Below are 27396 nucleotides of genomic sequence, written 5' to 3' on the forward strand. Positions count from 1 at the left end.
ATAATTTGCATCTCATTTCGATTCTGTTCTTTCACATATGTTTTGGAAAGAGTTTGGCAGTTTTGTTATTAAATTTGTGTTGCTTGCAGCTTAAAAGTTTTTGATCATGGTAACGTTCAACAATGTTTATTTCAATAGATTAATGGTAAAAACTATGCAATGTCTCTTTAAAGAGTGGAGGTTTTTTACATGACATAAAACATGTTAATCCCTGTTGTTTTGTGATACCGTCTCATCTGTTCTTTTTGTCTTTGTAGGAATCCTTGAGGTTGTGACACTTTTCCTCAAATGCATTTACTGATTACATAATTTCTAAAAAAAAAAGTGTACAAAATTCAGGGCTTATATGTTTGTAGTGCAACTTTTTTCAGTTTTTACATTTTTCAAATTTAATAACATCCTTCTGCGATGTTTTGGATATTTAGCCTACCTTTAATGAATTTGTCTTTTAAAGATCCTGTGTGTGTCTGGCTGCTTTTTCTCCACCAGACTGACTTCATGGCATTTAACAAATTATTTCACAAAGTTACAGGTAGCTTCTCATACTGAGATATTGACCTCAAATATTTAATTCATGAGTCTTCCCTACATGTTAATCCTCTTTACATTTACTTACTCTGCTCCAGACAGCCCCGTGCAGTCAATGTCATGCTCTGCTTCTCGGCCTCCATGCTGCGTGCTGCCAATACGTGTTACTGTCATCGTGGCATCACCTACTGGGCCTGCAGGTGCTGAAATAACACAATGAATCCCATGGAGAGATGGCTACTGGACGTGTAATACCCACGTGTGTGTGTGTGTGTGTGTGCAGGTGAGAGGCTGTTCAAAGTGAGCAGAACTGTTTTAACAATTGCAGATAAAGTAATTGTTAGTGAAGTTTCTGTGTGCAGTGACATTTAGGTATGCAGAAATCTTCAGGCATGTTTCTGCGATTTTGTGGATTAATTTAACACCTTGCATCTAAACGATGGAAAAAAGAAGAAATTTGGAGCAAACACGATCAAGACGTGGTTAAATGAAAGTTATTAAATGTCAGCCACAGTGCTCTACATTTGTTGGGCGAGCTTAACAATAATATGAGAGCTGCGACAGAGAAAAAACTACAAAGATGGTGGCATCACAGGAGCGGCATTGACATCAACTTTGAATAATTTAGACTAGTTTGCTTTTGTACACAAGACTTTGAGTGATCCTTCTTCATCTTATCTAGCTGAGAAGCTGTCTACTTATGTTTCCACACATCCCCTTCAATCAGCTGATCACCTGCTGCTGGTTGTTCTCACTACAGATCACAGGGGGAGCATGTCGCCTCTCATGCACCCACCAAACTCTGGAACTCTCTACCCCTCCATGTCTGTTTGGTTCAGGTCTGCTTTTAAAAAACACCTCTTCAGCTCTGCCTTCCCTCCTTGATCCTCTACACAAACAATTGCACAACTCCCACATGCCGCGTCTCACTTTTCTTTGCATCTTAGCATTGTTTTTCTTTTCTCGTAAAGTTGAATTATGAATCATTTGCTCTTTCAGTTTCACTTTGTGATTTTTTTTAGCCCTTTTGGTTTTATTTGCATAATTTTAATGGATTTTACTCAGTTTTCTCCTTAACTCTCTGGCATAGTACTTGTACTTGTTCTCTTTGATTTTTCTTTTCAACCCATATTTTTATGCTTTGCCTTTTATGTGTTTTAGCAAATTACTCCATTTTTTGCTATGTTGCTGTTGTTTTTGAGCCTCTGGCTCTTTGTGTACATCTTTTTGTTTAGCGGCCACGCATGCATGGTATGGTATGCTATGCTATGCTATGGTATGGTATGGTTATGGTATGGTATGGTATGGTATGGTATAGTATGGTATGGTAATGAATGGTATGGTATGGTAATGAATGGTATGGTATGGTATGGTATGGTATGGTATGGTATAGTATGGTATGGTAATGAATGGTATGGTATGGTATGGTATGGTATAGTATGGTATGGTATGGTATGGTATGGTATAGTATGGTATGGTAATGAATGGTATGGTATGGTATGGTATAGTATGGTATGGTAATGAATGGTATGGTATGGTATGGTATGGTATGGTATGGTATGGTATAGTATGGTATGGTATGGTATGGTATGGTATGGTATAGTATGGTATGGTAATGAATGGTATGGTATGGTATGGTATGGTATGGTATGGTATAGTATGGTATGGTATGGTATAGTATGGTATGGTAATGAATGCTATGGTATGGTATGGTATGGTATGGTATGGTATAGTATGTTATGGTATGGTATGGTATGGTATAGTATGGTATGGTAATGAATGGTATGGTATGGTATGGTATGGTATGGTATGGTATGGTATGGTATAGTATGGTATGGTATGGTATGGTATGGTATAGTATGGTATGGTAATGAATGGTATGGTATGGTATGGTATGGTATGGTATGGTATGGTATAGTATGGTATGGTATGGTATAGTATGGTATGGTAATGAATGCTATGGTATGGTATAGTATGGTATGGTATGGTATGGTATGGTATAGTATGGTATGGTAATGAATGCTATGGTATGGTATGGTATGGTATGGTATGGTATGGTATAGTATGGTATGGTAATGAATGCTATGGTATGGTATGGTATGGTAATGAATGGTATGGTATGGTATGGTATGGTATGGTATGGTATGAGGTGTAAAGAATGGGTCGTTTACATCTTACTTTATGAACCATAAAATGTGAGATTCCATAGAAATATAAAATATCAATCTGATGGATTTTTGACTATTTTAACCAGAAGATCTGAACTTTTTATTGCAGGGATTAACAACACTTTGTATTAACTCCAAGAAAAGAGAGATAATCAGGTTTAAAATAGTTAAGAAATGTATTTCTTACTCAATTTAAACAAGACTATCTTTAACACTCTGTGTACTGATGGGCTAAGGTGGAGTGAGACGTGATGAATGATGGTGTGTGTGGAATGTTATTCAGAACCAGCGGATCCGGAGAAGCAGTTAGTTCTGAGTGGGAGTAAATGTTTCGCTCTAAACTTTAGTAGGAGATTCATAACACACATGAAATGCCATCTGTTGGTCTACATACCCAGGGGAAGCCTCCGATCAGATCCAGAATGCCGAGGTCCTCGTGGACCCTCTTTGGTACCTAAGCCGGTAGAAAAGCAGCGTTGCCGACCAATCTAGTCTTGGAATGCTTCCAGGTCACGACAGGTTATCACTGGCGTCTCCGAGACCCTGAAGGGGTCGTGAGGTTCAGCTTTAATTCAGAAGGAACCGTTGCGGTCAGTTGTAACTTGCAACAGATTTTATCCAGCTTGTCTGAGGTTCTTTATGGCTGAAGAGGGAGTCCGGATGGCCTGTCCGAGACTCCTCTAGAATGCTTTGAACTAAAGAAAAGGTGGCGTGGAATAGTTTGTATAATTGTCATATTTTGGTTTACTGGCAAATCAGAATTCTACGTGCAAAAGAGGGTTTATACAAACACCATACATAACCACGCCTATCCTCAGAATGCGAAGGTTCTGACTGGATCAGACCAAAGGAAATGTGTCGTGTGACTTTTAACATTACGTGTCCATAGTGTCTAATGCAAATATCCAAGATTATAATAACTTGTAAAATACTACTGTTCACAGGATTATAAGATCAAGTAATTAACATTGTCAACTCACAGATTGATTGAACATTAGCCTCACATTATTGTTGGTAATTCACAAAATTGTTGATTATGTATTTATCAAAATCGTTCTTCGTCTTCGCTTGGTAACAAAAGTGAAGCAGTTCACATGAGCAGAGTGCATGAAAGACCTTGGCCACTATCTCATGTAGATTAGGCTGTCAGAGACTGTATGTCTCTGCTCGAGCAGACTCAGCATATCATGACCTTTAGATCAAAAACAGGACATTCACGACGCTACAGAGGCGTGAGCAGATAGATGTACTTACTGTAAGTCATTTATTTTGAAAATAATATAGTTGCTTCTTCTTCGACAGTGTGTTGTGGACTGTCCAGTTGACTGACATCTATAGAAGTGAATACACCACATTGTTGCTCCGAATGGTCACACACAACACAATATTGGTACAAAACAAGATAATATTGAGTTATTATGTAGATATTAGTTTAAACAAGAGAAATCAAGGGACAAGAAGCTGCATGGCAAATGGCTTTCAAACTTACTGTGGACAAATTGAAATAGGGAAAAAGAAGATCAAAGAGTTATGGATAGAGTAAAATGAAATGCCTCGAGGAGCCAGGGCAGTAGCGGTTTTAGGCACGGGCAGACAGGGCAGTTGCCCGGGGCGGCATTTTTTCATGACACAAAAGGGGCGCACAAGCGCTAAGTAAAAAAAAAAAAAAAGGAAATCTGCGCCGCGCCGAGGTTTTCTATTATCTGACAGTGTCTGGATTGGAAACAGCAAGTTGGCTGCCCCTGCAGCTGCAGGCGCTCCTGCTGACTGAGAACGTTCACGTGTGCCGTGTGTCTATGAAGAACAGGAAGGGGAGGGGTGCGGCGGGGGAATTCCCCTCTGCGTCTTTCCCAAATGAAATGAGCGTGCAGGGGCTGAATCAACTGTATTAACATGGCTAAAGTCAATCACATCTTAACGTTCTTCCATTTAATGCACATTTCATTCATAATATCATAAACACAGGCCTACCATTCTTTCAGGTTTCTCTGAATTGTGTGAAATGGCCGAATAAAAAAAGGAAAAACAAAACGATTTTGTGTTCACCCCCCCATCAAGGTCAAATAGTTTAGTCCTGACTAAAGGAAACTTACTGAGTCAGGAGCCAAACAGAAGAGATGAACACAAAAAGGCTAAAACCACCAGGTGCCCCATTCAGGGGGAAAAAAAAGAAAAAAGAGGAGAAAGATAAAGGTATGTAGCTCTCATGATGCATGTTTTCAATGTTTTGAACCAGTTAACTGGGATTTTAACGGTTAAATTCGGTCAGCTAACTGCTAACAGAGCTAATGGGGCTGAAATATTGAAACGAATATTCAAATGGTTCGAAAAAAGTCCTTGAATCTTTTTTTACTGATTCAAACTAGGATTTGTTAAATGCTCACTGCAGCCTGTGGCCTGCCTGAACAACAACAAACACATGTTGATCATGTTCACATAATAATAAATAAAACAACTTAAAGCAGAAGAAAACTCCCCAGTCACCACTAACTATCCTGTTTATTTATTGCAGATGGCTGCACTGATTATTTTTTACATGATTTGTTCTGTAAAAGTTGGCATTTTTGGTAGTCTACAGTTTTTTATGTCAGTTTAAATTACAATTTCAGAGGCAATTCTAAAATATTATGGATCAGGATAAAGATCTATTGGAGATCTACCCCAACTTTTGGACTGCTCTGCCAGTCCCTGTGGCTCCAGCTGAGAGGAGCTTTTCAAAACTTGATCAAGTCATACCTGAGGTCACCTATGTTTCAGGGGCGGCTCACTCACCTGGCTCTGATTAGTATCAATCACTCAGTTGGGGAGCAGATTTCATATGATGACATTATTGATGACGTTGCATCAAGGTTGTTTTAATTTTAGTTTGTGTTTTCTATTCTAAGTGCAATGCTGTAGTGATTATCTTTAGTTTGTTATGTGTGAAATATTTTTGCTATTTAGAATATTTATTATATATTATGATCATATATTCTTAATATTTAGTTATTGTTTGTTTTTGTATATTTGATTCTATATATTTTGATACAGTATATAATGTATAGTGCTTTACATTCTTACAACTTCATAGTAATTAATGTAAATATGTGCAACTTAGAAAAATGAATGTTCAATAGTCGTTCTAATAAACATGCCTGTTTGTAGAAAACATGCGTGTGTTCGTGCAGGTGGGGTGGTGTGGTGGTGGTGGGGGGGGTGGGGGGGGGGGGCGCTCAAAGGGGGCCTCGCCCGGGGAGTAATTCGATGTAGAACCGCCACTGAGCCAGGGTATCTTAAAATAAATCTGCTACTGGACAGGAAGTCTGCCATCTTTTAGATTCATAGCCATGCGCTCAGATGATGGTGTTATCATGACCAGTCGAAGTTTTTGGATTTGTTTCTTGGTAGTCTAGCAAGATGAGAGTTGTAGTAGTTGATGCCAGAAGTAACAAGAGCATGAATGATCATCGCTATGCTGCTGAATATGAGGGACTTACAAAGACAGTTGATGGTGCAAAGATGAAAGTAGGCGGACTAAACTAAACTAGGCAACACTTTTAGAAGAAGAGTGCTGTATAAACACGTTCTTGGATGTCACATCAATAAACGTCCAAAAAATGAGGGAGAAAATGGGACAAACCCAAATGAAGCCAGAGACTCAATGACAGTCATTAGTCTGTCATTAACACTCGCCTCCAATGATTGCTGTCTGCATGCTACTATCTTGGGAGCAGCTGATGACATGCATGTGTTAATGTGTTAATGTTCTGTGCATGTGTGTAAAAGTGCATGCTTGTGTGGCACTGAGAGCTGATATCAGTGTCTCAATCAAGGAAGCTTCTCAATGAATCTGAAAGTGATACTTGTCTCAGGAGATGCCACCATTTGTTCCTCTTGTTCAAATAATGAATATTAATACGTTACCATGTTATGTTCTAGGCCAAGTTACGATGACGCTAAACAACACAAAACGATTTGAGCACTTATTTTGGTAGAAATTGTTGTCTCCCCTATTAGAGGATTTTGGAGAGAAGAAAAAAAAACGGTTTTATTAAAATATTGAGTTTCCTGAGCAAGTTCACTTGTTTCTTTTTATTTTTAAAATACGATCAGTTGTTCTGAGTTTCTCATGCCAAACTTGAAAATGGTTGTTTACTACTATTTGTTGCATTAGGCGCTGATAGAAAGTAGACAGAGAAACGCTTGGGTTGGACATCAGAGCCACTCAGATCTACGTCACACTGTAAAGTTAGTATTGATGGACTCACCCATCTTGGCTCGCGATGGGGAAGGATGTGTTGATTTTTGCAGTCAGGAAAGAGTATAGTGCGTCTTGGCTAGTAGAAGCTAACTGTTAGCATTAGCAACTCCACAACGTGGCAGAAACTTCAGACTTTTATTGGTCAGACAAATCTACACTAAAGTAATTTTTTATCATAGTATTCATTAAATGTATATTTTTATGTTTATTTCATACCTTTTGATTTATCCATCTATCCATAGTCTGAACCCGCTTGTCCATTTGGGGTCGTGGGGCTGGGGCTGGTGCCTATCTCCAGCTGTCAATGGGCAATCAGGCAGGGTACACCCTGGACAGAGAGCCAGTCCATTGCAGGGTAACACAGAGGCACAAAGGACAAACAATCATGCACACACACACTCACACCTAAGGACAATTTAGACAGACCAATCAACCTAACAGTCATGTTTTTGGACTGTGGGAGAAAGTCGGAGAACATATAAACTCCATGCAGAGAGACTCCAGGCCGGGAAGCGAACCCAGCACCTTCTTGCTGCAAGGCAACAGCTCTAACCACTGTGCCACTGTGCAGCCCCCTTTTGATTCATATTATATTACTATTAGTACTTTTTTCTTTTTCTTTTTATATTGTCAACTATTTTGTTGACGTTCATGAGAGTCGACTAATCTGTAAAAAGTAGAATTGTTTATTTATTTTAAAATCACACCAAATACCAAATAGGGGTCTCAGGAGGTTAAAACCCTTGATGGTAATACACACTTCATGTTTGTGAGAGCTCCTATAAAAGTGCTCCGCTGGGACATCTTCTCTTGACTGAACAGAAACAGTTGGCTGTCCCTTGGCTTCAGAATAAATCAAGATGATAACCGACCTGGGTTATAACCGGCAGGGTTATAGTCCCCAAATCAACCAGCAGGAGGCAGTAGAGGTTCACGCAGACCTTTATTAGGTTTTTCTTCAACGCTTTGTAACGCTACAGACACGATCCTCTATCACGCTCCTACCACACAGAGTCACGGTGTCAGTTAACCATGCTAATTCAACCCGCTCCACAGAACACACATCACCTTCCCTGTGGCTTACATAACACTCACACAACACGCAAATCAGCACATAGGAACTAGCAGAACGATAGGAAACACATATAACACAATACCCAGAATGCACCTGGCTTACAACCCCAGCCAGGTCATTACACTATCAAGTTCAAAGAGAACGTGCTGATTATGCTGCAGAACACTCTGGGGAGCAGCAGTAGGGGGTGTATGAACTAGTCAACTTCACTATATTGACTTTTTATGCCTGTCGTCGACTAGTCGCTGTCACGTGATAATGACCGTCAAGATGCAGCCCTCAGAAAAGACAGCAGCCTGCTGTCAGCAGGTGACAAGCTCCTGCGCTCGGGGGGGTGGGGGGCAACGCGCTGTGCCAGACCGTAGGTACTGACACGCGATCGTTCATGTCGGTTCATTTCCTTTAATGTTTTCTGTCTTTTATTTGCGCCTGATGCGTTTCGCTGCTGTGGAGCGGGGCGCTTCACCTTGTCCTCCGACGCACAGATCACTGATGTGGCCGCCAAACAGCGAGCACTCCGCTGTTTTTGCGGTCGGTAGATCTTTTAGAACTGCAGTTCAAAGGTAGCTCATAAGGTGAATATATATGAACCCAGGTAGCAGTTTCTCTTTAGGACTGAGAGGAGATGCAGGAAGATAATAAACAGGCAGGACAGAAAAATAGTCAAATAAAAACAAGTTAGTTTTTGTACCTGCTGGTTGCAACAAACAGACACCACTGAAGGTAATCAGAAGTGAGGAACAGAAAATGAAATAATTATTTTAATGTTTAGAGCAGCAGGAACTCCGAGAGGCTGCAGGCGCATCAGTGAGTTTGCGGCCGCTGCGCAGGGGGAGGGGGGAGAGGGCTGAAGCAGGGGGAGGGGGGAGATGGCTGAAGCAGGGGGAGGGGGGAGAGGGCTGAAGCAGGGGGAGGGGAGAGGGCTGAAGCAGGGGGAGGGGGGAGAGGGCTGAAGCAGGGGGAGGGGGGAGAGGGCTGAAGCAGGGGGAGGGGAGAGGGCTGAAGCAGGGGGAGGGGGGAGAGGGCTGAAGCATGGGGAGGGGGAGAGGGCTGAAGCAGAAACAACCGTTGTTAAAAGAAATGTGTTTAACTTTGAAAATGTGGGCGCAATTTTAATTGTCAAAAACTCCAGCGAACCATTAGTTCATTTTGCTCAAATAGAAATAGAGGTCTGCCTCTAATACTGGCCCTCCTTCCAATAAAGGCCTGGAGCTTGATGAGCTTGAGTCTAATACAGGCCCGGGCCTGTATTAGAGGATTTACGGTAATTGGTCTGTGAACATTCTGCCATATTTCCAGTCACTATTTATTTACAGGAGAACTACAGTTACATCTCGAGCTTCAGCAAAGCTCAAAAGGATCTTCACTGGAACCACAAAGAAATTATTATTTGAATAGCAACCAGATCTTTTTCTGGGTTCTGAAACAACGTTTGCAAGACTAATGGAAACAAAACAGCGGATTCCTAATGTTTTGTACAACCCGGTTGCCACAGCAACAGGGTCTCAAGGAATCCCACTATATAGCAGCTGTGAGGCGGCCACCTGGGAGTGAGACATGAGCACAGAAGATTTCAGGAGGTAGAATTTTCCTGATGACTTAAACAACCAACACACTCAGAAAGAAAATTTTAATGTTTCGCAGAAGTTGAAAGTCACTGAGAGCTCAGAATATTTGTTTTCAGTTCAGCAGACATGAAGTCTTTTTTGTGCCCAAGAGACAAAAAGCAAACATATCTCCTGCAGACATGGACAGTTTAGGACGGTCAGTTAGCACGTACACTCAGGAGTCAGTAACTATTGGCATGGAGAACAACGAAGCTCTAGAATAAGGAACAAGTTAAAAAAATGAGAATCTAAAGGAATTAGATCTGTCTGCATCAATATCACTCACTGCCAAAAGATGGGGGAAAATGGATTTCCTTGTAGTGTCATGATCATCTGGGATTTAATTAGAACTCTAAAAAATACTTGTTTGGATCTACATCTGCAACATTTTTAGCCTACTTCATGCAAGATGGCCACTGCAGCTAATTGAGCTTAGCAAACAAAAAAACTATCTTGATTCAGTCAGTTTAACCCATAATGAGCTATGGTTTGGTGTCAGTCATTTTATGATGGATAGCACATGGTCTTGCAATATTCCGTGAAGTTCCAAAATTTAACTCAATCATTTGTCAAAATCAAAGGATCCTAGATTAAAAGTCTGACTTGAAAAGCAGTAGTTAATATGCACTCGTGTAAAAAATGCTGGTTAATTGGTTGTAAATAACTTGACCCTCAAGTGTCACTTTAATTTACTACTCTCTTGTGATCTTAGAGGACAAAAACATCTGCTTGTAAAACTGGCTATAAAATTGTATATATTCATATATTTTGGGCTTTTTTTCATAAATCTATTAAAAAAACTTTAGTCCTGTTCAAATCTATAAAAACTTCAGTCATTTTGAGAATTTGGACCCATCAAAATCCAATTTGATTACTAAATGTCATAAGATCGAGCAGACCGCAGCAACGTCCAGCATCACCCCTTTTGGAGAACTTCAGCCATTAGTTTTATCCGACAGCAGACAGGGATGACACGCCCATACTGGTAACAGGTTCATTCACGGCAACCTACCGATGGATGGCAATCACCAAGAGAAAACATCTCTGAAAAACAAAGTCAGCCTCTTAATATCTGCAGCACCCTCTGCAGATGATCAAATGTGCTCACTAACTGATAGCATGTTCAAGCGGTCATCCTGCTACTTCAGAGTTTTTCGAAACCCCGCCCACCCTCTCAGACCAGACAGGCGGAGAATTATCGTTCCTGCCCATTCAGTTCAGAGACAGTAGCTGTTTCACACAGTATCTCAATTCCAAAACAAAGTGAAAGTGATGTATGAGTTCAATCAATCAATCAATCAATCAATCAATCAAAGCTTTATTTATAAAGCGCCTTCCGCAACCCTGTCAGGAAGCCCAAAGCGCTGAGTTCCTCTATTAGCCGGTCAAAAATGCCTCAAAGCATCATTAGCACTTCAAAGGGATTGTTATTATTTATTTTAGGGTGTCAATGTGTGTGTGTGTGTGTGTGTGTGTGTGCGTGCGTGTGCGTGTGCGCGCGCGCGCGAGAGAGAGAGAGAGAGAGAGAGAGAGAGAGAGGACACTCTTTTAACCTGACAGCTATAGGGAAAAGACGAGCTGACATGAGATGCTGTGAAGCATTACCACGATATCCCATGACATTTGCTGCTGTCCAAAACACACACACACACACACACACACACACACACACACACACACACACACACACACTTCTCCTTTTATCTATTCAGCTGTAATGGATTAAAGAACAGCAAATAGAAAATTGTAGGTTTTAAATCATTTGTCTGCATCTTTTATAGTCCTACAGACGGGGAGAAGAGCAAGAGCAGCAGAACATGAACTAAAAAGATCCATTCGAGGAGAAATAAACATCATAGCCTCAGCAGAACTGAGATATACAATTGCCTAGAGAGTTTTTGTTTCTATTGTTTGTGTACACTCAGCTTGTGATTTTTTTAGAAGAAGAAGAAGAAAATATCATTTCTCTAGCACCTCTAAAAATCACGAGGCGCTTTATGCTTGCAGTTTGTTTTTGATTTTATTCATTTGCTTTTTGATCTTTTTTCGTTATCTTTGCAAGTCTGCATTCTTCTCATCTTTTATATTTGAGAAGAACTAATTTTCCTCACGTGCTGCAATTTAACTTTGCATCTTTGGGCTTGTTCTAAAGAATCTTGAACCTTGTATCCACTTTAGGAGTTCTGGAAAATTTCTGGCAGGGGGAAAGCGAGTGGCAAAACATGATGGCTTGGTGCTCTTAGCTGTTGTTTCTCCGTAAGATATTGGCCCTTTCAGGACTTTGCTAAGACATCAGGATATTGTGACCATTTCTGCAGTCAGTGACATCATTGATCAGCGCCATAAAGTGAGCACAGACATTAACCCTTTAAGACCGGCGGGAGCGCCGGCGCTCCCATTTGCATATCTGTGTGCAAATGCTTGTGGAACTGAAACTATATAAGACAGAACAAAATTTTTTTTGCATATTAAACCGGAGGAGTTACACTTAAATCTCAGACACTGAACATGTCTTAGAGCGCTGCGTATTTCCGCTAATGAGTTTGCAAATAACAACCAAAATGCGCAAATAAGAAAAGCGTTTTCATTCAGAAACAGACGCTGTGCCGTTCTGATCTGAAGCTCACAGGACTTCACACGCTAGAATAAACGTCATTATATTGTCAACGTGAACTGTCACATGATTATCACTCACCCAATCACCTGCTTTGACATCATTTTCCCACGAATTGTAGTTCTTTGTAGTCCCAGTCTTTCAGCTTTTTCTTGTGCTTTTTCGCAATAATATGTTTAGACAAACACATCCTACACACATCACACACCCACTACAAACTTCCGACACACACACATACCACTACGAACGTTTTAATGACACAAGCCCGCGAAACGGTACATCTTCCCTCCTTGAAGCGGTTGACGCCGTTACAGCGCCGGAAGATGTTTAAGTTTCATTTTCTGTTTCCTCACATATATATTCATACTTTACCGTAAATCCTCTAATACAGGCCTGGGCCTGTATTTTACTCAAGCTCATCATGCTCCAGGCCTTTATTGGAAGGAGGGTCAGAATTAGAGGCAGGCATCAATTTCTATTTGAGTTCTGTTGGTTCGCTGGAGTTTTTGACAATTAAAATTGCGCCAACATTTTTAAAGTTAAACATATTTCTTTCAACAACGGTACTTTCTGCTTCAGTCCTCTCCCCCCTCCCCCTGCTTCAGCCCTCTCCCCCCTCCCCCTGCTTCAGCCCCCTCCCCCCTCCCCCTGCGCAGTGGCCGCAAACTCACTGATGCGCCTGCAGCCTCTCAGAGTTCCTGCTGCTCTAAACATTAAAATAATTATTTCATTTTCTGTTCCTCACTTCTGATTACCTTCAATGGTGTCTGTTTGTTGCAACCAGCAGGTACAAAAACTAACTTGTTTTTATTTGACTATTTTTCTGTTCTGTCTGTTTATTATCTTCCTGCATCTCCTCTCAATCCTAAAGAGAAACTGCTACCTGGGTTCATATATATTCACCTTATGAGTTACCTTTGAACTGCAGTTCTAAAAGATCTACCGACCGCTAAAACAGCGGAGCGCTCGCCGGAGGTGCGTCCCCGAGGACAAGGTGATGCGCCCTGATCCACAGCAGTGAAAAGCATCAGGCACAAATAAAAGACAGAAAACATGAAAGGAAATGAGCCGACATGAACGATAGCGTGTTAAATTAGTTTTTGAGGTGGCGACACCTGATTTGATAATGTTACTGTGGCCGTGCTCAGGACGCAGATGTCTGGAGAGCGTCAATGATCAGAGCTTTGCATGCGCAAGCTGGTTAAGGTAGGATGGGGTCGATGACAGGCATAAAAAGTCACTATAGAGCAGTGAAGTCCACTAGTGACTAGTTCATACAACCCCTGCTACTGCTCCCCAGAGTGTTCTGCAGCATAATCAGCACGTTCTCTTTGAACTTGATATCAAATTTTCACCTCCTCTTCGTCTCCGCACCTGCCACGGTTACAGTTTCCCTCGCGGTCTATCACTGGCAAATCAAAAGTGAGACGATGACACAACCACCCCCGTACTTGCTTGTTACCACATTCCACCCGGCCACAATAAAAAAACGGCCATTATTCACCTCCGCCGACTCCGACACCGGCCAAAATATGATACCCGGATGCTAATAGAATACAGGCCATTATTAGAGGATTCACGGTATTCTTTATTATTGTTATTATTAGTGTGAGAAAAGGAAAACTATATACTACAGAAAAATTAGCTACAAATATTCAGCATTATTATATTAGACTCCTGCAGATTATTGTTATTTATATTTTCATTTTTGTTACAGTTCATATAAGTGAGTGTATCTCAGTAACAGTTTATGGAAGCACTTCAAATAAATTTGTGGTTGTTTGAAAGGATTGTGTGAAACTTTTTTCCATTGACAATTTTGAAGGATAAAGCTGTCGCATTTCTGTATAATGAAAATTATGTGTAAAAACCAAAAACGATTTTCAATTTCATTATAGATGAATGCTTTTTTTAGTAAAACATTTTATTGCTATGAACATTTTACATTTATTTGATTAAGATTTAGAATATAAGGGTTGTATTGATGTATAGACAGTTGAAATACTCCAAAAAATGGCACCATAGCATGTAAAATGTAAATATAAGTTCTGGCGAATTTGTTCTATTGCAGGTCTTAAAGGGTTTATGACATTGAAAGTTTTATTCTGCAAAAGTATGCCATAACTTAATCCACTCAGGGGACAGGGAAATAAGTGTGATGTAAAAAGTGGTGTTCAATGACCTGAAGAAGCTCTGAAAAAGGCCAAAATGATGGCGTTGTGGAAGGTTATTCTACTCAGAGGTGGAAAGATTACAAAAATGTCCTACTTAATTATGAGTACCAATACGTTGATAATTTTTTACTCAAGTACAAGTAAATGTACTTGCCTAAATTTTTACTCAAGGTAAAGTAAAAAGTATCGTGAATAAAATGTACTCAAACTAAAAGTTACTTAGTTACATTTTTGTTGGCGTAAAGATGGCTACATCAGTGTAAACTCACAACACCAGGTCACAACATGCTCGTGTGTTTGCGCGCGCACGCACACACACACACACACACACACACACACACACACACACACACACACACACACACACACACACACACACACGCACGCACGCACGCACGCACGCACACACACACACACACACACACACACACACACACACACACACACACACAGAGTTTGATGGAGGGATTTCTATCCAGCCAGTGAGAACAGGACGTGCACATTGATTGGACGAGGTTTTTCTAGGCTTGTACGTTTCAATTGTGATTAAAATTATTCTTTATTTTGAAAAAAGAAAAAAAGTTCATTTTTAGATGCCATCAGTGTGTGAGGTATCTCAATGTTGTCATGAAAAACTCTAACATGAGATTGTGCTCTAACCCGTCAAATAACAAGCTACATGAAAGTCAAATATTTCAGATGGAGCGTATGACAGCTGCTAACGTTGGCCCTGCCCTACTTTACCTCTACATTACAGTTCCTTTATCCATGTCCATCCTAGAGCTCCTCTCTGACCTTCATGCTTATTTAGAGCAGCTGATTTTTAAAGCTAGCAGAGTTCATCCTTGGTAGTGGGTTCACTCACTCATTTAACCCTTCACCACTGAAACCAGTTTGTTCATTCCAATCCTCCTAAATAATCCTCCAATCGTCCAACTGGAATCCTTACGGGTCCCGTAACGTCCTTCCTGTCAGAACAGGCCTTGGGAGCCCAGGTGTTACTAGAACTAATGGTGTCTCCTCACCAGCGTGAGCCTCCACACTGTGAAGGTTGGTCTCCAAACATGAACTTTAAACTCATGCATTTATCTCCTCTTGTAGCACATTAACATGTTTTAAAAGGCTTGTATCATGATAAGTTACACCTCCCAGACCAAAGATAAGATAAAACATTATCATAAACACAGCAGAGACGTCGTTATTTATGAAATATGTTATTTTCCTGAGCCGTTACTGCAGCCAAGATATAAGATGCATGGATTTGATGAAACCACGCTGTCTCATGCAGTCCTATGTGTGTAACACACACACACACACACACACACACACACACACACACACACACACACACACACACGCGCACACACACACACACACACACACACACACACACACACACACACACACACACACACACACATGCATACATACCACACACACACACACACACACACACACATGCATACATACCACACACACACACACACACACACACACACACACACACACACACACACACACACACACACACACACACGCGCACACACACACACACACACACACACACACACACACACACATGCATACATACCACACACACACACACACACACACACACACACACACACACACACACATGCATACATACCACACACACACACACACACACACACACACACACACACACACACACACACACACACACACACACACACACACACACACACACCATGACTAATTTAACTACACTGAACTGCTTTTGTAATAATTTAATCTCTTATTCTGGAGTAAAATAAAGAAACAAGCTAAATCATCGCATATCTGTGGCATCAAGAAGCATCTTCTGAGTTCAAACACAGGGATGGAGCACAATGTTTACAGCTCAACAGTATCAGGATTAACTCACAGAGGCCTGCAGGTCTTCTGTTTTATGAGCAGAGTGCTGATAATCTGCTTATGAGCCCTAAACGTTATTTTGCCACAGCCGTGCGGAGCGGGAAACACATTTCAAACACAAAACAGAGTCTGGTTACCGAACCGAGTGGAATTGTGATGGCATCACACCGGTGCGCAAAGGTGCGGGTTCCAACCCACAGGAGAGGAGGTAAACAGCGAGTGGACAGGGACTGAACTGATGTTTTGGAGCAGAAGTGTACATCCACTGCCCCCACTGTTTAGACGCGGCGCTCATGCAGGCCTCTGTTTCTATTCCGACGCTGCTACACGCAATATTTTAAATTTATTAAGCCTATAATTTGTTTTTACTCAGTAACGGATATGATTTAAGATGTAGCGAATTACAATTATTTTTTAAAAACTTACTCGAGTAAAAGTAAAAGTACAGCTTTTAAAAACGACTTAAAAAGTATAAATATATAAAAAAGCTACTCAATTACAGTAAAGTGAGTAAATGTAATTCGTTACTTTCCATCTCAACATTGCTTTTTTTTTTTTTGTACTTACATTCTGCTTTTCCATCTCTTCCAATTTTACAAATGCTGGTTATTAGGGTTAGGGTTCCACAAGTCCCGCTGTTACGACCCCGACAGGAGGTGTTAAAATGTGAATGAGGCGGTAACATGAGAAGTGCGACAGTGGATTTAAAATGGGTTTAATTGTTGAGAAAGGTTCTGAAAAGAAGTGCAAACAGATGGCAGGCATTATTAAAATAATGCAAAACAAAAATTTCGCTATAAGGTTAACCCCCAAATTCCACTACCTCCGCTCCGCAGCGCTCCGCTCCGACACGAACGCCGGAGCAAAATCGGTCCCGTTGTAGTCAATCAGAGTAATTCCACTACTGCGGCCGTGCTCCGGCAGTGCGGCGCCGTGCGCCGCCCTCTGTTCCGGCGTCCGGCAAAAATAGAATCGATCCTATTTTTGCCGGACGCCGGAGCACCTCCGCAGTAAATGGACAGAAATCACAACGGCCCAACAGGAAAAGGAGCAAGCACAATTTCCGTATTTCACAATAAATCGATAAACAAAAGGCGTTTTTTGTTTCATATGCACAGATTTAACAACTTTTAACCACTATCAATGGCGGCTGAAGTTTAAATGCACAAAATTAAGCCATAAATACAGTTTCCACTATCAAAGTAGTCACACTTTGTTGATCCAAACACTGCTGATCTCTCAACACAAATGATGGCAGATTAAACAGTTCATTCCGATGCTTCTCCTGCACAACGGGTGTTTGGATCTAACTTCCGCGTTTATTGCTCGGACTGTATCGCAAGATCTCGAAAGTCCCGCGCATGCTTGTTTGCCCCCCTCAGGTCTCCGCACCGGAGCGGAGCCGTTGTAGAGCGGGTACCAGTAAAAATTGAGTTCGGAAGCGAGCGGCTGCGGAGGGCGGGGGCGGACCGGAGCGGAGCGGAGGTAGTGGAATTTGGGGGTAACAGTTAAAAGACAAATTATCAACTATATAAAACACCTGGTTAAAACTTTATTAAAAGTTTTACCTAAACTGAAGGTGTTTAAAACCCCAATGAAGTTGATAAAAGTCTAAAAACTAAAACAGAGTCAACCAAGTTGACATCATCCAAAGCCTGTTTATCCCAGCTGTGCTGCTCAGCAGCCTGGAAGAGAGGAGGAGGAGTGGCGATGTCGGGCTGATCACCGGGGCTGGGTGATCCTGGCTCCTGCATCCCAATGGCCAGGCTGGTAGCCGTAACACCCGCCCAGCGACTCTACTGGGCCCTATCCTAGTACATACCCTCAGTTCAGGTAGTTCATTGGTTCTTGAAAAGCTCTGAAAATAGTCTTTTTGGGCTATCTCGGTGTAACATCCATAAGGGTCAATGTTCTCCTATATATTGATCAGCATAATAACCTTTCATCTACAGAAATAAATCTACTTTCTAGGTGACCTTCTAAATCCAGAAGGTTCTACTCAGCGCGTGTTTACATTCCGTGAAGACAAAACATTCAATCAAACCTTCTCACCCAAGGTTCTCGCACTCACTGTGTGAACGCCAGCCGTCAACATTCTTCACTCTGAATGAGTGAATAACCACATGTGATGAAGGAACAAGATGTTTAAATGAAATGTTTGAATAACCTGTGCTTAAATCAATGAATTTAAAAAGAATATTGTTCTTACAATGATCCATTTATATAACAAATCACTTTGTGTTTGATTTATCAAGTTAATCATTGTTTACACTCGTACACATTACAATAAGATGCATATTAAGGTTAAAAACATTTTTGTATCTGAAGGAAGGCGTGGCTTTCTGAGGGATGTTGGTGAAGACTCAGAAACGTGTCAAATTCTGATTGGCCAAACTTGGCCAGAAATCATAACAAAGTAGTTTAATAAAACAAGAATTACTTCCCGAGTAATTCAGTTTCCAGCTGATCCCAAATCGGGAAAGAAGCCTCTTCTGAAACAAACTCCTTTGACCTTAAGTCAAAACCTTTCTGCGACGCGTCAAATGATTACAGACACAACAGCTGTTTTCAGAGTTACTTCAACTCTCAGACATCCACCTTGGACACCTAACCTGCAGACCCCGGGTTGCATCTCACGGCCGGGGGGAAGCTGAACTCAGAGGAAGCTACTAATTTCTTAGTATCGTGGTTTCAACGTCCGGTGACCTCACTACTCTGACCGTAACCCTCCGGACCGCCGGGAGCAACTCATACAAGGGTATCGTAACCCTGCATACTTGTGTCTGATGACGTTTTTATCGATGACTAACTCTCTAGTTTATGACAAGCAACAACTTCTTTTAAACCCAGATTTCACAATTTCTCTCAGATACAAAGAACGGTTGCTACAACATCTAGCTTCCACCACACCACGTCTCATTATTCATATCTTGCCGTATATCATTAGTTTAGGAAATATTATTAAATTAATTTTATAAACTAGATGCTGACTCTGAATTAATACGAGGTGTGTTTATGGTGCCCAAACAAGCAAAGAACCCTAGAATCTTCTCATTAAACATTCAAAGATCGATCAGATTGATATTTCATGTTTATATGGAATATCCCATCTTATTGGTCATAATTAATGTGTATTAATTGTTACACCGGTGAAATGAAAACGGTCATGCTGTGAAGATCCGGTAAAATTACCCAGAATCTGGCATGGTGGAAACGGGCTTTTAGAGAAGCCGTGCTTAGAGATGTATTTGTATGATGTCACCCGCAGAAAATGAGTTGAAACTCTCAATAACACAAGAGAGAAGTCTTTGTTGTCTCACGACAGCTTGTTCATTTATTTCATATATATCTAGAATAGCTTGCTGCATGTTGATATTATAAAACATAAGAACAAGATTTTATATTAAAAAAACAGTCAAGATTTTTTACTGATAAAGGTTATTTTCAAATGGTTCTGAATGATGATCTCATTGTCAGAAATGAAATGAAACTAGTTGCAATGATGAAACGGTGAATTTATTGCATCATTTCAGCATTAATTTTGGTTTTATCTGTTTTTTTGTTTCACCTATGGGTTTAGCTACAGACTCGTGCCTTCTGAATGCAATGGATGTTCCATTATCTCCCTTTCAGTTTGGTGTTTCCATTTTTATTTTTTGTGGGGATCTACCTAATTTGATAATTGGTTGCTATAGCAATGTGAGGTTACTTCCCTCCTGTTTGTATGTTTGAAACCCATTAACCTTACAAAGAAAAAAAAGGCTAAAGGCTAAAAGGCTCAGAGACTTTGAGGAAGGATTCAAAAAGAAATGGCATGCAGTGAGATTTTAAAAATTCATCCAGCCCTTGTCGCACACTTTCAGCTTCTCAGCTCTGTCACACTGATGCTCTCGGTCGTGGTCCCTGGTGCCTCTAAATTCTGGCCTTTCTAAAAGGATGTGGATTTGTGTCCTGACAGGTCTGTTATGTACTCCTCTGAACACGTCCCTGCAGCGTTTCACTCACGCTGTGTCGTCTAGTTACGCTGCAAAAATGGCTGATTGGGAAAATTTTCAGTTGTGAATTATTAAAAGGATTTGCTCAGTTTGCAAGGCTTTGGTTGTCTTTGTCTAGTCCAAATAATCGCCTCATATCTATGCACTTCCAAATATTTGAACAGAGCTGCTCTGTGGCTCGTGCCGTCAGCATTACTGAGAGTTTCCTGTAGTGAGTGACAGCCACTCAAATTTAAAGCAAAGCATGCTGAGAGAAACAGCACAGCACTTTGCAAACGCTTAGAAAAATGAAGAGGAAAAAAATGAAGGTTAAAAACTTCTGGGATTGTGATAGGTTTAGAAAGTCATTTCTGAGTTAATCTTCTTTCAGGGCGCTTTCCTTAATAGAGCTTTGTACGTTAAATTCCAACATATTGCTTTGCACTAGACGGAGCCTCCTCCAAGGCACCTACTCTAATTGACTCATTTTTCTGAAGTAGCTGGAGACAAATGTTAAAGACTGCAGATGTATAGGTGTTGTGCATCAGAAGGAATCGGGAACTCGTAAAGTCGGCTTGTGTAGCCTGCATTTCCAAGTGGATAAAATCCCTTCGTTAATCCTTACGGCCTAAAGGCTGTCGTCTTTACTTAGAGTGGGAAAACGAGAAAGCGCTGACCTCAAGTTTATATCCAGCTATGCTTTTCAAATTAAAGTTGCTTTTTTTCTTGCCTATATGGCTAGGCCTTGCTTTTTAGTTTGTGTGTGTTGTCAGACACCAGTGGATGATTTCTCTATTCGTTCCTAATAGGGATTACAGAAAATAGCTGAAATGCAATGTGTGTATGCGTGCACATGCTCTCATCGTTTGAACTTTTCGTAATTAAAGACATGTTAAACGCGCGCTGTGAGGACGACTATCTGTGCTGATGCAACCTATAGGGAACTAATTTCACAGCTGTGAGAAAAATCAAGACTCCTTTAACTTAACTGCAACATTTCTGACTAATGAATATATTTGTATTACTTATTTACAATAACATAAAAGTATTTAAAAGTTTGTAAAGGAAGTATCATCGTTTTTTAGCATCTTTGTGACTGTACCAGTGACAGCCAAGAACCAGACAGCCAGCTATCTCCCAAGCAACACTTAAACGTCTGATCCAATTAAAAAGGTTTTCCACACTGATGTCAGTTTGTCTTAGAGGGTGTTGGATAAAGCCGTATTACATGACAAATATAGCCTCTTACCCTCTCGCATGCCTACTATAACTGTTAATATTAAACATGCCTGTCTACAGTGTTGCACACTTTGATTCAAATGACACCCCTCAGCTAACTCGTACCAATTCAGGGAGAGACTCTGTGTGACCAAGTGTGTGAAAGAAAGTGTGAGAATGTGTGCTCAAGTGTGGGTGGATGAATGTTAGCGTGTTTTGTGTTTGAACCTGCTGGTTGTTTTGCACGTGTACGGCTTTTCTGCTCATATGAGTTTCTTGATAAGTGGGTGTATTAGCTTCTGCTCTGTGTGTGTGTGTGTGTGTGTGTGTGTGTGTGTGTGTGTGTGTGTGTGTGTCTGTGTGTGTGTGTGTGTGTGTCTGTGTGTGTGTGTGTCTGTGTGTGTGTGTGTGTGTGTGTGTGTGTGTGTGTGTGAGTGTGTGTGAGTGTGTGTGTGGTCTCTTTAACTGTGCCATGATGCCTAAGGTAACCTGTTTCTGTGTTGACGGGTTGAAGCTGGGGTCCATAGTGTGATGTCATCTGTGGCGCGGTATGGGGGCAAAAATTAAGACTACTGCCCAGCAGCAGGAGGCTATGTAAATTCCGAAGCAAACTACTGATCTGATTAATGATAAGCTGGCGTCGGTAACTGAGAGGCTGGCGCTGCTTACTGAGGAATAGCACCTTTACCAGCATTACTAATAAATACGCTAGGGACTAGCAGCCCTCGGCTGGTCATTGACTGGTTCACACACTCTCGCTGCTGTCTATTAGCATGGATAGGCTAACGTTAGCCTGGACGGGCTGGTGTTAGCATGCGAGAGGCTTGCCATTAGCGTGCCTAGGCTGGCCACTAGCTGGATTTCCTACCTCCTCGTTGGACCATTAGCATGGATAGGCTGGCGTTAGCATCAGAGAGGCTAGCCATTAGTGTGCCTAGGCTGGCCACTAGCTGGATTTCCTACGCCCTTGATGGACCTTAAGCATGGATAGGCTGGCATTAGCATAGGAGAGGCTAGCCATTAGCATGTCTCGGAGAGTCACTAGTCAGCTAGTGGCCAGCCTAGGTACGCTAATGGCTAGCCTCTCCGATGCTAATGTCAGCCTATCCATGCTAATGGTCCGTCAAGGAGGTAGGAAATCCAGCTAGTGGCCAGCCTAGGCACGCTAATGGCTAGCCTCTCCAATGCTAACACCAGCCCGTCCAGGCTAACGCTAGCCTATCCATGCTTATAGACTGCAGAGGGAGTGTGTGAACCAGTCAATGACCAGCCGAGGGCTGCTAGTCCCTAGCGTATCTATTAGTAACGCCGGTAAAGGTGCCATTTCTCAGTAAGCAGTGCCAGCCTCTCAGTTACCGGCGCCAGCTTATCATTAATCAGGTCGGTAGTTTGCTTCGGAATTTATATAGCCTCCTGCTGCTGGGCAGTAGTCTTAATTTTGGCCCTCATACCGCACCATAGTCATCAAGGGGAAGAGAAGGAGACATTTGAATGGCTATAGGCCCCTACCACTTTCAGGAAGGGGATGAAAGCCACTTCTAACATTGCGCTGTAGGGCTAGTGGAGGGCTGCTGTGACGGCATGTTTTTGATATGTTCCTACTCAGACGATCTGATTTTAACTGCTCATTTGTCTCCTCAACCTTCATCAGGTTCTGCAAGAGCTGCTAATGACTTGTTTTAGTAAAACCTGCAGTGTTCAAGCGGAGAAACAGCGTCAGGGAACCGGCATTAAATTAATCGTTGCTAATGCTACAACAGGCTAAAACAATAGCTGGAAGTAGCGCAAAGTTGCTTTGCTAATCGCTTAGCTCCAACACACACAAAATAAACTCATTTTCTTTCCCCTCCCTCCTCTTCCACAGTAAGCTTAACGCTTACAGATGGAGTTTTTCATGCAGGCTAAATGGGAAGCTTGTGTCTTACACCTATCTCCTGCACTAGCTTCTGATGGAAAATATGATGACAGATCTACGTCACACTGTCACTTAACATTCATGGACCAACTCATTTTGACTCGTGACGAGGAATGCTGTTGTTTTAGTGTTCAGAAGACAGCAGAGAGTGTCTCAGCTAGAAGCAAACCATTAGCATTAGCAACTCCACCACACAGCAGAATTCCTCCAGACTTGTGTTATTTGTGCGAATAAAACATCAGCGTTGCAGAGCTAATAGAGTCAGTGGTGGAGTCATGTTGCTGTTAGCCAATAGGGGCGAGATGTCCAAATATCAAGAAATACGAAAATCAAATCCTGTCATCTGATGCTCAACACTGACGTGGCAATTTTCTACTTCCTGAAACTGATGCACCAGTGCTTTTTTCAGCACAGTAGGACTTACAAAGCATTCATTCCTACTAGTCCTCAGCAAATGTCTTGATTAAATGAGTTAACCAAACCTTTAAATTTAAAACTACGTACCCCCGATTTGTAGTGAGCTTTGAGAGGCTCACTGGCCCTAGTTTCCTGTCTCTTGTCCTTTTGCTCAGGCAGATTTTTTCCTGTTAGCTGTATGTTGTAAGAAGCCGGGGGAACTTTTGAGCATCTTGGGCTGTACTGCCTCAGGGTAGAATTGGACCACCTGGGTGGAGTGCCTCCCTCACGCTTATCATTCAAACGTGTTCTCACTCAGGGAACTTTTTAAAAATGTTCATTTAGTTCATGTCCTGGTCTTCTAATGGTGTCTTCAAACATATGCCTTGATTTTTGCTTCAAAGCCTTTTTGGGATTCCACTGAACCAGCAGGGATTTGTTGTCTTGCTCAAAGACACACAGACAGAATATGATGCAAGTCAGCCATGTGAAATGTACCTGTAGCATCTGCTGTGGCTCTTTTTTTATCATTTAAATCTGAAGCATGTTTGATTGTCTGGGGAATGATGACATTCAATGGGGAAAAGCATTTTTAATTGCGTACACATCAAAAGGCAAAGTCATTACACACCAGGTAACACTGTCTGTTTAATTTTTGCTTTGAAACATTAATGCCTCAAGAAATATCCTGTCAGGCAAGAACCTTACACCTGTTGGTTTATTTATTTATTTATTTATTTCAATTACTAGGGTCTGATGTTATTAAAATAATACATGATGAATGTGATCTTTTGATTGACTGCAGCCTTTTCCTTAACTGAGTCTGTTTCTACCTGGTTCGAACGTGTGAGCATGATGGTAATCCTGCTGAACTGCGTGACCCTGGGGATGTACCAGCCTTGTGAGAACATCGACTGCTCTTCAGACCGCTGCCAAATTCTACAGGTACACCACTGGTACACATTCGTCATTTGTGATTTCAATGTCATCACTCAATAGACAAAATAGATTTGTTTTATTGTCCTAATAACACGTAACTGTTTATTAAAATGTCCTTGTGTAACTCTTCTGAATTTCGTTCTGTGTATTGATTCATGATCATCTTCGATTTTCTTATTTAGCACAGTGTAGTAATTTGATGTTATTTTAGTTTTGGCTGACATGTTTCGGCGGGAATGTCCGCCTTCGTCAGAGCTGCCAGCTGTTTGTGGCGTCAAATACCTTGTAAACTCTGCAGTGAAACACACATAGGAGAAACAGGACGCCAACTCAAAACAAGAAAAACAGAACATCAAAAAGAGTGCGAGAAAGAAACAAAACAAAGGCACACAAGAGCAGCAAAACAAGAAGCTGAAAGTTTAATGAAAAAATCTGCGGTAGCGGACCAGTGCACAAGGGAAAATCACTTAATGAATTGGGACGACACACGGATCATAAACACGGAACAACAAAAATACAGAAGATGGATTAAGGAAGCGATAGTGATAAATGATAAATGACCCGCACCTGTATAGCGCCTCTCAGAGTAAGGACTCCAAAGCACTTTACACTACAGTGTACCATTCATCCATTCACACACTGATGGTGATGAGCTACGATGTAGCCACAGCTGTCCTGGGACGCACTGACACTGAGATAAGGAGACGCAGACACAACACCACAAACAGAGATGATGGTGTTTACACGTTGGAGGTTGGATCACACATAGGACTGTGTGATCAGCATGACAGATGCGAGCAGCAGAGGTCGACATCGCCCTCTGCTGCTCGCACATAAACGGAAGTGACGTCACAAACAGCTGGCGGCTCTGACGAAGGCGGACGTACCGGCCAAAACATGTCAGCCAAAGGAAAATAACATAAATTACTACACTGTGTTAAATAGGAAAAAAGAAGATGATTATGTCCTCATTTAATTCATGTTTCATTGCTGATTAATTTATTTCTATATATGATGCTGTCATGACTTTTGCCTCTTTCATAAAACAGCTCAGTGATTTGGCAGGAAAAACAGTCTTGCTAAGCAAATTAATACAGACCTAATTTGCATGTGAGGGAAACATTATTGATCATTTAAAGGGGACATATCATGCAAAACTCACCTTTTGCATCTTTTGTGTTATGTGGGTCTCTACTGCCCCTATAAACATTAAATGTGGAAATTAGCATTGAACCACCTTTCAGCTGCTGCTGGAAGATGTTCTGTTACTACCCCTGATTATAAAAACTTACAAAATGAATATCTTTGATGATTTTTATTTATTTAATTTGAAATTTGACAAAACTAGTATAAACAACAAAGTGTTATGCACAATTACAATAGGAGATTTACATTATGTATATAAAATTGGCCTCATGGTAAAAAAAAAAAGCAGTAAATGTATAACTTGGATCCAGAAGGAGAACACTAATATTACTTCCCTCATGCAAACGCATACAGAACACATGGATTAACATGTTCTTTCACTGCTCTTTGTCCACATCTACGATCCATCCTGTCAGTTCTGCTTCGCCTCCATCTCCCCTCTCTCTCTTCCTTCGCTGAGTCCATGGTACTTCTTTCCCTCGCTGATATCATGTGGTCTATTTGTTGCAGCAATATGACTTTTTCTTGAGCGGCACCTCAGCTACTTTCTCATCAGCTGGCAAAACACTGAATCCCTTCTCGCTCATGTCAGAGGTGTTTTAGTGGGTGTAACATCTATGAGAACACGTACGTCCTCAGTCTGTTGGTGGAAACAGCTTGTTGAATCATTCTGTTGTTCCGCTCTTCACATTTTCACACGGCTGCACACATATAGAAGAAAGCGCTCTGAGTGGATTGATTGAACTCTCTAAGGTGGAAGGGGGGTTGGCTGTTCAGTTGGAATTAATAAAGTTTCTACTGCAAGTATCCATGGACCCTGTTCAATATCAACATGGATTTAGTAAGCTACATACCCACAGTCAATATCCACCTTTTTAGAACATTTGTTGTTCAATACTGTACAGTTTAATGCTGGCCTCTCAGCAAAATCTATGAGCTCTAACAAATGTGGCTTAAATGCGACTAAAATACAATCGTTTTAGTGTTTACGTGGATGAAGGAGTTGATCAAACAGAATTATACTAAAATGAAAATCAATAGTCAATGTAATTTAGTTCATTAAGTTGCATAATGGCCTGAGGATCAGGTCTCTGCTTTTTGCAGATGATGTGGTCCTGTTGGCTTCATCAGAACGTGATCTTCAGCTTTCGCTGGAGCGGTTTGCAGCCGAGTGTGAAGCAGATGGGATGAGAATCAGCTCTGAGATCATGGTCTTTGTTCGGAAAAGGGTAGAATGCCTTCTCCGGGTCAGAGATGAAGTCCTGCCCCAAGTAGAGGAGTTAAAGTATCTCGAGGTCTTCTTCATGTGTGAGGGAAAACTGGAGCTTGACATCGGTAGGTGGATTGGTGCTGCATCTGCAGTGATGCGGGCGTTGTACCGGTCTGTCGTGGTGAAGAGAGAGCTGAGTCAGAAGGCAAAGCTCTCGATTTACCGGTCGATCTACGTTCCTACCCTCACCTATGGTCATGAGCTTTGGGTAGTGACCGAAAGAACAAGATCGCGGA

The 27396-nt window shown here is 41.4% G+C and overlaps 1 protein-coding gene across 1 annotated transcript in view; it reads left to right on the top strand.

The window, feature by feature from the left end:
• LOC107391375 (voltage-dependent T-type calcium channel subunit alpha-1I) overlaps positions 1 to 27396 on the top strand; it is a 374405-nt gene that overhangs the window by 102566 nt on the left and 244443 nt on the right. The window contains exon 3 of the mRNA XM_070549995.1: positions 24639 to 24750. Within this exon, the coding sequence (XP_070406096.1) occupies positions 24639 to 24750 (112 nt within the window). The remainder of the gene's footprint in view (positions 1 to 24638; positions 24751 to 27396) is intronic.

The sequence above is a fragment of the Nothobranchius furzeri genome, chromosome 4, assembly GCF_043380555.1.
Source record: "Nothobranchius furzeri strain GRZ-AD chromosome 4, NfurGRZ-RIMD1, whole genome shotgun sequence".
Taxonomy (NCBI): domain Eukaryota; kingdom Metazoa; phylum Chordata; class Actinopteri; order Cyprinodontiformes; family Nothobranchiidae; genus Nothobranchius; species Nothobranchius furzeri.